At 33.6% G+C, this 13314-nt stretch overlaps 1 protein-coding gene across 3 annotated transcripts in view; it reads left to right on the top strand.

Annotated features, from left to right (window-relative positions):
* LOC143064584 (uncharacterized) overlaps positions 1-10907 on the top strand; it is a 36840-nt gene extending 25933 nt beyond the window's left edge. For all 3 annotated transcript variants that reach the window (XM_076237503.1, XM_076237502.1, XM_076237504.1), the window contains one exon: positions 10595-10907. In XM_076237503.1, the coding sequence (XP_076093618.1) occupies positions 10595-10743 (149 nt within the window). In that variant the 3' untranslated portion in view covers positions 10744-10907. The remainder of the gene's footprint in view (positions 1-10594) is intronic.
* Positions 10908-13314: the final 2407 nt, after the last annotated feature.

The raw sequence follows: 13314 nt of genomic DNA, 5'->3' as shown, positions 1-13314 counted from the left end.
GTGTAGACATAAAATGGGAGTTTTTGCCCCTCCTATATTAAGAATTAAACGTAAAGTAATATAACTCATTAACTATACATATTACAGACCTAGGGTCTTTTTATTTGGGGTCCCTGGTTTATGACCTTGAAATATAGGTCAAGGTCATCAGTAAATTTGACGTTCTAGATTTTGACCTTTGCTCAAAATTTATATTTATACATCATTAAGCCATAGGAACTGACATTTTCAACTGAATTTTAATATTTTCATATCAAAATAGATCCTTATTGGTGGAAAGACCTTCAATTGTTCTCTGAACAATTGGTTTTTAATTAGGTCTTTCAACCTTTCTGTTGAAAGACCTATTGTATTTGTTCTGATTATTATTATTATTAGGTCTTTCAACCTTTCTGTTGAAAGACCTATTGTATTTGTTCTGATTATTATTATTATTAGGTCTTTCAACCTTTCAGGTGAAAGACCTATAGGGTTTGTTCTGATTATTAGGTCTTTCAACCTTTCAGGTGAAAGACCTATTGTATTCGTTCTGATTATTAGGTCTTTCCACTTTTCTGTGGAAAGCCTATTGTATTTGTTCTGATTATTATTATTAAGTCTTTCCACTTTTCTGTGGAAAGACTTATTGTTTTTGTTCTGATTATTATTATTATTTTTTTTTTTTTTTTCTTCCGCCAAATTTTGTTCTTGCGCAAAATGTTTGTTTCGCAATATGTCGCTTAGATATTTCTCATATGGTATCGTATAGTTTATGCGCTTTTAAATTTCACCCTGCTAAGGCGAACCATTTTCTATGTAAGAGTTATCTCCCTTTTCACTGTTTATCCTCTGTGTGCATCTCCTTCGTAACAAAATAAGAAAGCGACAAAATTCTTTTTACAAACTGTTCGTTACATCCTCAGTAATTTTTGGCGTATTTGGATCGAAGCGATTTGATGAAATTTTATAGGAGTTATCTACCTTTACGGAATAAATTTGTCGGTATGTTTTTTAAACTCCTAAACCGTTAACAGTATAACCCTGGAATGTTTTTATTTGAGTCCCCAGGGTCCTAACTTAGAAAATTAGGTCAAGGTCAAAGGTCAAGGTCATATTTTAGATTTTTATAAGTTTTTCATTTCCCTATAATTCTTGAACGGTTATAGATACAAAAAAATCAAGCAGTGAAAAATGCTCGGTACTTTAAGGGGCAACTTTTTTACATTATGACTATATTGATTTTACCATCATATAAGGGACATAACTCCCATCGATGGTTTTTAAAAAGCCATTTTTAGGCAAAACTCTTAAACAAAAGGTCCTTGACCCATAGGGTCTTTTGCAATGACCTTTTGGAGCAATGACCTTGACGAAGGTCACAAGGTCAAAGGTCAAGGTCATCAAATTATGTGGTTTTGGCACTATTTAAACAGTTTTATGAGTGTTTGAATTTCAACCAACCAACCAACCAACCAACCAACCAACCAACCAACCAACCAACCAACCAATCAATCAATCAATCAATCAATCAATCAATCAATCAATGTTTCCGTTTCATGTGTTTGATACGGGATTCAAGGTCTCTTTTTTTCCGCTTGTTTTAATTGAGCCTATCAAACGTGTTTAACCAACATGTTTAACCAACATGTTTAACCAACGTGTTTAACCAACCAACCAACCAACCAACCAAACAACCAACCAATCAATCAATCAATGCATGTTTCCGTTTCATGTGTTAAATACGGGATCCAAGATGTTTTTTTTTTTCGCTCGTTTAAATTGAGCCTATCTAACGTGTTTAACCAGCCAACGTGTTTAACCAACGTGTTTAACCAACATGTTTAACCAACGTGTTTAACCAACCAACCAACCAACCAACCAACCAACCAATCAATCAATCAATGCATGTTTCCGTTTCATGTGTTAAATACGGGATCCAAGATGTTTTTTTTCGCTTGTTTAAATTGAGCCTATCTAACGTGTTTAACCAGCCAACGTGTTTAACCAACGTGTTTAACCAACTTGTTTAACCAACCAACCAACTAACCAATCAACCAATCACTGCATGTTTCCGTTTCATGTGTTAAATACGGGATCCAAGATGGTTTTTTATCGCTTGTTAAAATTGAGCCTATCAAACGTGTTTAAACTACGTGTTTAACCAGCATGTTTAACCAACGTGTTTAACCAGCATGTTTAACCAACGTGTTTAATCAACCAACCAATAAATCAATGCATGTTTCCGTTTCATTTGTTAAATACGGGATCCAAGATGTTTTTTTTCGCTTGTTTAAATTGAGCCTTTCCAACGTGTTTAACCAGCCAACGTGTTTAACCAACGTGTTCAACCAACATGTTTAACTAACGTGTTTAACCAACCAACCAACCAATCAATCACTTAATGTATGTTTCCGTGTCATGCGTTTAATACAGGATGCAAGGTCTCTTGAGGTTTTTTTTCCCTTGTTCCAAGTGACCCTATCAAACGTGTTTAATCAACCAACCAACCAACCAACAAACCAACCAACCAACCAATCAATCAACCAACTAATCAATCAATCAATATGTATGACTGTTTATTTATGACAGTATATTGAAGGAACAAACTCTCAATTATTCAAGAAAATTTTTATTTTATTATTGTTCTTACGTCTCTTCTGAAAAAAAATCCACATATTCTCTGAAACTACAAGTCCAATCGACCTGAGAATTTGCAGTCAGCAGGGCATACATGTACTGAAGGTTCATAAAAAAACTTTTTGCAGATATCTCTCAAGACTTTTCCTAGAAAAAAGAAATGGCAATGCAGTAAAAATCGCTTGCTAGGTCCGTCAATCTCAGTAAAAACCTACAATAAAATGTCCGCTCCGAGATTGAAATACTAATCTGTGTTACAAACAGGTGCTGAAAAATGGACATTATCAAAAAATAATCATTAAATGTGTTTTAAAGTTACACCGGATCGATTAAATCCAAAACATGCACTGCTGGTGAACTGTGATCAAAATGTCAATTTCCTACAATGACAAAAGAAATTACATTGTGTACATTCCGTCTCTATACATGTTGTCTGTTCAACGTCTCCACCTAAAAAGAAATAAAAAGACTAAGTTTTTCTTAATATAAACCCGCGTCACGTGATGTCTCCTCAATCTTGCGCGCGCGCTGTATCTAAAATAATAGAAAAACTTTCCAAACTAAACATGAAACTTCTCCGGTAACATAATAATATAGACCCCATACCAAAGCAAACAAACAAACAAATAAACAAATACCCCCCCCCCCCCTTTTCCAAATCAATCAATAAAAAAAAATCAATTATCCATTCATCAGAGGGGAAAGACTGCCTAACAATTGTTTTCAAAACAATTGCTTTATATTTATTATTATTATTAAGTCTTTCCACTTTTCTGTGGAAAGACTTATTGTTTTTGTTCTGATTATTAAGTCTTTTCACTTTTTTGTGAAAAGACTTATTGTATTTGTTCTGATTATTATTATTATTATTATTATTATTTTTTTTTTTTTTTTCTTCCGCCAAATTTTGTTCTTGCCCAAAATGTTTGTTTCGCAATATGTCGCTTAGATATTTCCCATATGGTATCGTATAGTTTATGCGCTTTTAAATTTCACCCTGCTAAGCCGATCCATTTTCTATGTAAGAGTTATCTCCCTTTTCACTGTTTACCCTCTGTGTGCATCTTCTTCGTAACAAAAAAAGATAGCGACAAAATTCTTTTTACAAACTGTTCGTTACATCCTCAGGAATTTTTGGCTAATTTGGATCGAAGCGATTCGATGAAATTTTATAGGAGTTATCTACCTTTACAAAATAAATTTGTCGGTATGTTCATTTAACTCACAAACAGTTAACCGTATAACCCTGCAATGTTTTTATTTGAGTCCCCTGGGTCCTAACTTAGAAAATGAGGTCAAGGTCAAAGGTCAAGGTCAAGTTCTGAATTGTGATTTTTGCTTGTTTTTGCATTTTCTCCGACACTTTGAAAGATACATACTAAAGAACAAGTGCAAAATGTCAGCTTTATTGTAATGAAGATATGCTACATTTTGTCTTATACAATTTAATGGCATCTTATAGGAGTTATTGCCCCTCAAATGTCTTGATATGAGGTTATTTGATTATTACTTCAACTAAGTTCATAATAAAGGCATTTGACCTTGTACAAAAGATTAGGTGACAAATGACCTTGAAAAATGACTACCGGAAGTGACCTTGAGAAAACCGGAAGTAGCCTTTTTTGCATTTTTTTCATATAAAATTACCCAGAATCCATATATTTTGTTATATAGATACATAAACTGATTACTGAAGACTCAAAATGACTTCCAACAAACCGGAAGTGGCCAATTATCTCCAATTCTACATATAAAAGTATATAGAAACTATATATTTTTGGAATCAGTGTGAAAGAAGCTGTCATGTGAGACCGCAAGTGACATTCATTTCACCGGAAGTAGCATATTATCTCCCTTTTATCACTCAAAAACATAATTAAACCATTATTTATCTCATCAGTATGAAGAAACTATCTTCTTATCAAAATTTCTTTGGTGTGGAAAGACTTTCAATTGTTCTCTGAACAATTGGTTTTTAATTATTATTATTTTTTTTTTTTTTTCTTCCGCCAAATTTTGTTCTTGCGATAAATGTTTGTTTCGCAATATGTCGCTTAGATTTTTTTCATATTGTATCGTATAGGTTATGCGCTTTTAAATTTCACCCTGCTAAGCCGAACCATTTTCTTTGTAAGAGTTATCTCCCTATTCACTGTTTGTCATGTGTGTGCATCTCCTTCGTAACAAAATAAGAAAGCGACAAAATTCTTTTTACAAATTGTTCGTTACATCCTCAGGAATTTTTGGCTAATTTGGATCGAAGCGATTCGATGAAATTTTATAGGAGTTATGTACCTTTACGGAATAAATTTGTCGGTATGTTTTTTTAACTCATAAACCGTTAACCGTATAACCCTGGAATGTTTTTATTTGAGTCCCCTGGGTCCTAACTTAGAAAATTAGGTCAAGGTCAAAGGTCAAGGTCATATTTTAGATTTTCATATGTCTTTGATTTCCCTATAATTCTTGAATGGTTATAGATACAGAAAATTTAAGCAGTGAAAAATGTTCAGTACTTCAAGGGGCAACTTTGTTACATTATGACTGTATTGGTTTTACCATTATGTAAGGGACATAACCCCCATTGATGGTTTATAAAAAGCCATTATTAGGCAAAACACTTAAACAAAAGGTCCTTGACCCATAGGATCTTTTGCAATGACATTGTGAAGCAATGACCTTGACAAAGGTCACAAGGTCAAAGGTCAAGGTCATGTACATATGTGATTTGGGGCACGACTTGAAGATTTTTATGTGTGTTTGCCAACCAACCAACCAACCAACCAACCAATCATGATCAATCAATAATGATCAATCAACAAATCATGATCATGATCAATCAACCAATCATGATCATGATTAATCAATCAATCAATCATGTTTCCGTCTCATGTGTTTAATATAGGGTTCAAGATCTCCTTTGTTTCTTTTTCGCTGTTTCAATTGACCCTTTCCAACGTGTTTAACCAACCAACCAATCAATCAATCAATCAATCAATCAATCAATCATGATCAATCAATCATGATCAATCAATCATGATCAATCAATCATGATCAATCAATCATGTTTCCGTCTCGTCTCGTGTGTTTAATATAGGGTCCAAGATCTTCTTTGTTTCTTTTTCGCTGTTTCAATTGGCCCTATCCAACGTGTTTAACCAACCAACCAACCAACCAACCAACCAACCAACCAACCAACCAATCAATCAATCAATCAATCAATCAATCAATCAATCATGATCAATCAATCAAGTTTCCGTCTCGTCTCGTGTGTTTAATATAGGGTCCAAGATCTTCTTTGCTTCTTTTTCGCTGTTTCAATTGGCCCTATCCAACGTGTTTAACCAACCAACCAACCAACCAACCAACCAACCAACCAACCAACCAACCAATCAATCAATCAATCAATCAATCAATCAATCAATCAATCATGATCAATCAATCAAGTTTCCGTCTCGTCTCGTGTGTTTGATATAGGGTCCAAGATCTTCTTTGTTTCTTTTTCGCTGTTTCAATTGGCCCTATCCAACGTGTTTAACCAACCAACCAACTAACCAACCAACCAACCAACCAACCAATCAATCAATCATGTTTCCGTCTCGTGTGTTTAATATAGGGTCCAAGATCTTTTTTGTTTCTTTTTCGCTGTTTGAATTGGCCCTATCCAACGTGTTTTACCAACCAACCAACTAATCAATAAATCAATCAATCAATCATGATCATGATCAATCAATCATGTTTCATGATCAATCAATCATGTTTCATGAAAAATTGAAATTTAATATTGTTCTTGCGTCACTTCTGAAAAAAAAAATCCACATGTACTCTGAAACTACAAATACAATCGACCTCAAAATTTGCAGTCAGCAGGGCATACATGTACTAAAAGTTTGTAAAAAAATTTGGTGCAGATATCTCTCAAAGCTTTTCCTAGAGAAAAAAAATTGCAATGCCGTAAAAATTGCTTGCTAGGTCCGTAAATTTCAGTAAAAGCCTACAATAAAATGTCCGCTCCGAGATTGAAATACTAATCTGTGTTACAAACAGGTGCTGAAAAATGTACATTATCAGAAAATAATCAATAAATGTGTTTTAAAGTTACACCGGATCAAATAAATCCAAATCATGCACTGTTTGTGAACTGTGATCAAAATGTCAATTTCCTACAATGACAAAAGAAATTACATTGTGTGCATTCCGTCTCTATACATGTTGTCTGTTCAAAGTCCCCACCTAAAAAGGAATAAAAAGACTATCTTTTCGTTATTATAAACCCGTGTCACGTGATGTGGCGCGCGCGCTGTACCTAAAATAAAAGAAAAACTTTCCAAACTAAACATGAAACTTCTCCGGTAACAATAATATAGACCCCATACAGAAACAAACAAACAAACAAACAAACAAACAAACAAACAACCCCCCCCCCACCCCCAATTCAATTAATTTTAAAGGGGGAAAGACCCCCTACAATTGCTTTTTTAAAGCAATTGATTTATATTTATTATTATTATTATTATTATTTTTATTTTTTTTCTTCCGTCAACTTTTTTTTCCTTCGCTGTTTTTTTGTTTCACAAGATGTCGCTTAGATATAAGGTATATGATATCGAACAGTTAATACGCTTGTGAAACTGACACCGCGTAACAAAAACCTTTACCTTGTAAGAGTTATCTCCCCGAACACTGTTTTTCTTGTGGCCACTAAGGCTTCGCAACCGTATAAGAAACCGACAAATTTATTTTTCCAAATTGCTCGTTATATCCTCAGGATGTTCTGTTTCATTTTGACCGAAGCTATCCGGAGACTCCATATGAGAGTTATCCCCCCTTTTATATATGATATAAGTGATATGCATTTCTAACTGGTAAACCATAAGTGATAGAGACCTAGGGTCTTTTGATTTAAGATCCTTGGTCCAAAAAAATGGAAATTAGGTCAAGGTCAAAGGTCAAGGTCAAATTCTAAATTTTGATTTCGGCTTATTTTCACTTATTTTCAATTACTTAATAAGATTTCGACAAATTATTTTTACGAAATTGTTAGTTGCGACATGTCGTTACTTATAAATTTTGGTTACAAGGGTGCGTAGACAATAAATGGGAGTTTTCGACCCTCTTATATTTAGAATTATGCGTAAAGTGATATTACTCATGAACCATACATAATACAGACCTAGGGTCTTTTGATTTGGGATCCTATGTTTATGACCTTGAAATTGAGGTCAAGGTCATAGGTTAATTGGACGTTCTAGATTTTGACCTTTGGTCGAAATTCATATTTATACATCATAAAGCCATAGGAACTGACATTTTCAACTGAATCTTAATATTTTCATATCAAAATACATCCTAATTGGTTGAAAGACCTTCAATTGTTCTTTGAACAATTGGTTTTTAATTATTATTATTATTATTTTTTTTTTTTTTCTTCCGCCAACTTTTTTTTCCTTCGCTGTTTTTTTGTTTCACAAGATATCGCTTAGATATAAGGTAAATGATATCGAACAGTTAATACGCTTCTGAAACTGACACCGCGTAACAAAAAACTTTACCTTGTAAGAGTTATCTCCCCGAACACTGTTTTTCTTGTGGCCACTACTCCTTCGCAGCCATATAAGAAACCGACAAATTTATTTTTCCAAATTGCTCGTTATATCCTTAGGATGTTCTGTTTCATTTCAACCGAAGCTATCCGGAGACTCCATATGAGAGTTATCCCCCCTTTTATATATGATATCAGTAATATGCATTTCTAACTGGTAAACTATAAGTGATAGAGACCTAGGGTCTTTTGATTTAAGATCCTTGGTCCAAAAAAATGAAAATTAGGTCAAGGTCAAAGGTCAAGGTCAAATTCTAAATTTTGATTTTGGCTTATTTTCACTTATTCTCATTAACTTTATAAGATTTCGACAAATTCTTTTTACTAAATTGTTAGTTGCGACATGTCGTAACTTAAAATTTTTGATTGGAAGGGTGCGTAGACAATAAACGGGAGTTTTTGCCCCTCTTATATGTAGAATTATGCATAAAGTGATATTACTCATGAACCATACATACTGCTGACCTAGGGTCTTTTGATTTGGGATCCTTGGTTTATGACCTTGAAATTAGGGTCAAGGTCATAGGTTAATTGGACGTTCTAGATTTTGACCTTTGCTCGAAATTCATATTTTCATATCATAAAGCCATAGCAACTGACATTTTCAACTGAATCTTAATATTTTCATATCAAAATAGATCCTTATTGGTTGAAAGACCTTCAATTGTTCTTTGAACAATTGGTTTTTAATTATTATTTTTTTTTTCTTCCACCTAATTTTTTTCTTGCGTAGGATTGATATTTCAAAAGATGTCGCTTAGATATTTGGAATATGATATCTTAAAGCGTATGCGCTTTTAAAACTGACCACTGCGTAACCAAATACTTTACGTTGTAAGAGTTATCTCCCCAAACACTGTTTTTCTTGTGGCCACTACTCCTTCGCAACCGTAAAAGATTACAACAAATTTATTTTACCAAATTGCTCGTTACATCCTCAGGATGTTCTGTTTTATTTTGACCGAAGCCATATAGAGATTCCATATGAGAGTTAGTTCCCCTTTTGTATTTGAAATTTTGAAATGTATTTTAAACTGGAAAACCATAAGTGATAGAGACCTAGGGTCTTTTGATTTGAGGTCGTTGGTCCAAAAAAATGAAAATAAGGTCAAGGTCAAAGGTCAAGGTCATATTATAAATTTTGATTTTGGCTTATTTTCACTTATTTTCAAAAGTCGTATAACTTATCGACAAATTATTTTTACTAAATTGTTAGTTACTTATATATTTTGGTTGAAAGGGTGCGTAGACAAAAAATGGGAGTTTTCGCCCCTCTTATGTTTAGAATTATGCGTAAAGTGATATTACTCATAAACCATACATATTAAGGAACTCGTGTCTTTAGGTTTGAGATCCTTAGTCTATGACCTTGAAATTGAGGTCAAGGTCATAGGTTAATTGGACGTTCTAGATTTTGACCTTTGCTCCAAATTCATATTTAGACATCATAAATCATAGGAACTGACATATCAACTGAATTTTTAATATTTTCACATCAAAATATGTTGTAAGTGGTGGAAAGACCCTCAATGGTTCTCTGAACAATTGGTTTTTAATTGTTATTAAATTTTTTCAAAATTAGTTCTAAAAAATAAAATTAAATATTGCTAGTTAGTCCTAACACACATATATTTTATTGCTACACAAAAGAGTTGAACTCAAGTTATTCCAATAGTACAGGTGAGAAAGGGGTTATTTGATAGTAAGACAAACTTCCTTCGTTATTATCGTTATTTGCTGCGTACCTAGCGCCATTTTCAGAGGTTCATTTTAGAACTGAAGTCTTCTTTTGCAAATGTATTGAGATATTAAAGCGTTGCAAAAGTATATTTTGTATGAATTCCTGAGGAGTAACTTATTATAATGAAAAATACATGTAATGTAATTATTTGAACATAATAAAATTAACGGTACCAATTTTCTTGCACCAGATGCGCATTTCGACAATACATGTCTCTTCAGTGATGCTCGTGGCCAAAATATTTGAAATCCAAAGCTTATATAAAAGATGAAGAGCTATAATCCAAAAGGTCCAAAAAGTATAGCCAAATCCGAGAAAGGAATCAGGGCTTTGCATGAGGGAGATACATTCCTTAATTTATAATAATTTCTATCATTTTGTAACAGTAAATTTTAATAACACAAAAAATCCGTATTTTCATGCCAGTACCGAAGTACTGGCTACTGGGGTGGTGATACCCTCGGGGACTAACAGTCCACCAGCAGAGGCATCGACCCAGTGGTAGTAATAAAATTAACGGTACCAATTTTCTTGCACCAGATGCGCATTTCGACAATACATATACATAAAAGTATATAAATAGTTGCAAAGATTCTGATATTCGACTGTTTAGTTCTATGTATGTACTATTACAGGTCCTCCTTGCGAAGACAAAACGGAATTAGATTGTAAATTGTTTGTTGCTAGCAATATCTGTGATGTACCCACAGCTAAGATCTACTGTGCAAAGACTTGCAAACACTGTTCGTCAGTTCAAGTTGCAAATGGACCTCCTATTGGATAAACCTGATCAAGAAGGCCTTTTTTGTAACTAAAAAAAATGTGTCAATTATTGTAGACAGAAACTTACGTGCCTTTATTTATTAACTTTCATTTTGTACGAAGGATATCAACTTGCATTCAAGATACATGGTACCCGTTAAATAAAGTATGATGTGGGATATTGACGAGGCATGGTTTATTTTTTGACGGAAATATGTTATAACGCGCTTTTATCATTTCCTTCCATGAGAAGGGGTCTCTTTGTTCCTGTTTTATTGCTAACGGGAGGTTTGGCTAGCCATAAAACCAAGAACAACCTGATATTTTTTCTTTTAATGTCTTGTGTCAAGTCAGAAATATGGCTATTGTTATCAAATAGTCCGTTCTATGTATGATGGCATCTGGTTTTGTTGCAGTTCAGTGCTTTTGTTGTTCCGTTGTTTCCTCTTAGAGTGTTGTGTTTCTTTCGGTTTTAGTTTATGACCCGGATTTGTTTTCACTTACTAGTAATCCATGCATGACCTTCGAACACAGTGTCTCTACTGTTAAGCGATATGTTCTTGTAGTCTTCGATTTATTGGTTCTAGACTGTCATATGATCTGTAATTTAACGTTCACATAGTGGGATGTATAGAAGACGCAAACGACGTTATTGGAATTTTTCTTACCTTGATTTGTATCAACATTATCCATTCATTAAGTTTGAACATCGGTTAAATACTGTTGCCCTAAGCTAAACTCTCCAAAAATATTTAAATAGTAGTAATATAACAGCATAGATCTAATTCATCAGCAACTATAAAAATAACATTAGATACTGTAATAAATAGCATCAAAAGAAGAAAAATATTAAGAGGACAATCAAACATCAAAGGACAAATAAACAATGTTAAAAAGAGACAAAATAAAAACCAAGAACAGGTCAAATTGCACAACACAGATCGCTAAAGATTAGACAACATGATTAACAGAAAACTGCGTAAAGTGGCTAAAACCGTGGTTATTTGTGACACATATTTCTTAACCAAGTCAGTAAAACTTAGCAGGTAAGACTTACTTTAAAAAAAGAGAAAATACTATGGGGATCTTCAAAACTTGTTAGTCAAAGAGAAACTGACAACACAATGTCAAAAAACGAAAGACGAATAGAAACTGACAACACAATGTCAAAAAACGAAAGACGAATAAGTCGAAAACACACAGCATAATAAATTATAGAATGAGTAATATAAAATCCTCTAAAATAAGGGGTGATCTCATGAACAACTTTTGAAGTTTAAGCAGACCTTGCTCCGCTAGTTGCTTTTTGTCGATTTAGAATCTTTGATACCGTATTGTTCTTAATGTTTAATGAGATAGAATTTACCAAATCTTGAATTATTTTGTCAAATTCGTGGACATTGTTGGAAAATGCAAGCTTCTTTGTATTGCTTTATGAAGTTTGCCCCATTAAAATAAACAAAACAGCGGTCCAGAAGAAGTGAATAGTTTTATTTGACAAGGTATGTTTAAAAGCATGCACATCAGAATCATATGTAAGTGCTTTGATATTATCATGTTTAATTTTTTGGCTTTTTCTCTTAATTCCCTTTTGATCAAATTGCTTCCTACATATCTATGTATCTATGTATTTATAAATCCGTAGCTTTTCAATTCCAACATTATCGTAACGTAAATATTATTAGTAACATCCTGTTTGTGATAAGTTTTGTAGGAGAACAGCTAAACTTCAAGACCAAATATTTGTATCTTTGAAATAATTGATAAATAGGTAATTTTCATTATAACTTTAAACTTCATTACCGATAAGGGCATAGCAAAATATTAGAATACTATAGGCCAATGAAAAATTATTTTGTTCCTAATTGTTGTACAGTGTTTTCCGTGTGACACTGAAAATATCTAACTGAAGAAAAGTTCAGGGTTTGCTGTTTATATTTGATTAATTTAAATTAAGTTACTTCCCAAAACTACCTGGAGACGGACTGAAAGAACATCACTTGGATGGAACAGCTGTGCTACAGCAAGAACAGCAGCTAAAGATCGTGTAAAATGGAAAAAATGTATCAGGACCTTAAATGCCGACCGGTATGAAGAGGATAGGTGAGGTGAGGTAAGGTTCTTTGAGTACATTTCTGTGAACATTTAGAGAATTATTGATAATTTAACTAACAAAATATCACTACGCTGTCTTTTTTCCGTCTGGTACCCCTTTCCCGGAATGTCGTATGTTAATCCGTTGACAGGTCCGTTTTAAGCATACCGTCATGTCGTCTGCCTCATGAGTACTTGTATTCCTACTCAAAAAAACTTACTACATGTCAAAATCAGAATCATTAATAGAAAAGGGACGAAAGATACCAGACGGACAGTCAAACTCATAAATCGATGATAAACTGACAACGACATGGCTAAAAATGAAAAGGACAAACAATAGTAAACATACACAACATGGAAAACGAAAGAATAAACAACACGAACCCCACCAAAAAGTAGGGGTTGATCTCAGGTGCTCCGGAAGGGTAAGCAGATCCTGCTCCACATGTGGCAACCGTCGTATTGCTTATAAGATAACAAATCCGGTAAATAGTCT

Source organism: Mytilus galloprovincialis, chromosome 2 (assembly GCF_965363235.1).
Source record: "Mytilus galloprovincialis chromosome 2, xbMytGall1.hap1.1, whole genome shotgun sequence".
NCBI lineage: Eukaryota > Metazoa > Mollusca > Bivalvia > Mytilida > Mytilidae > Mytilus > Mytilus galloprovincialis.
The sequence above is the reverse complement of the archived record's forward strand: the minus strand, read 5'-3'. Positions and strand labels throughout refer to the sequence as shown.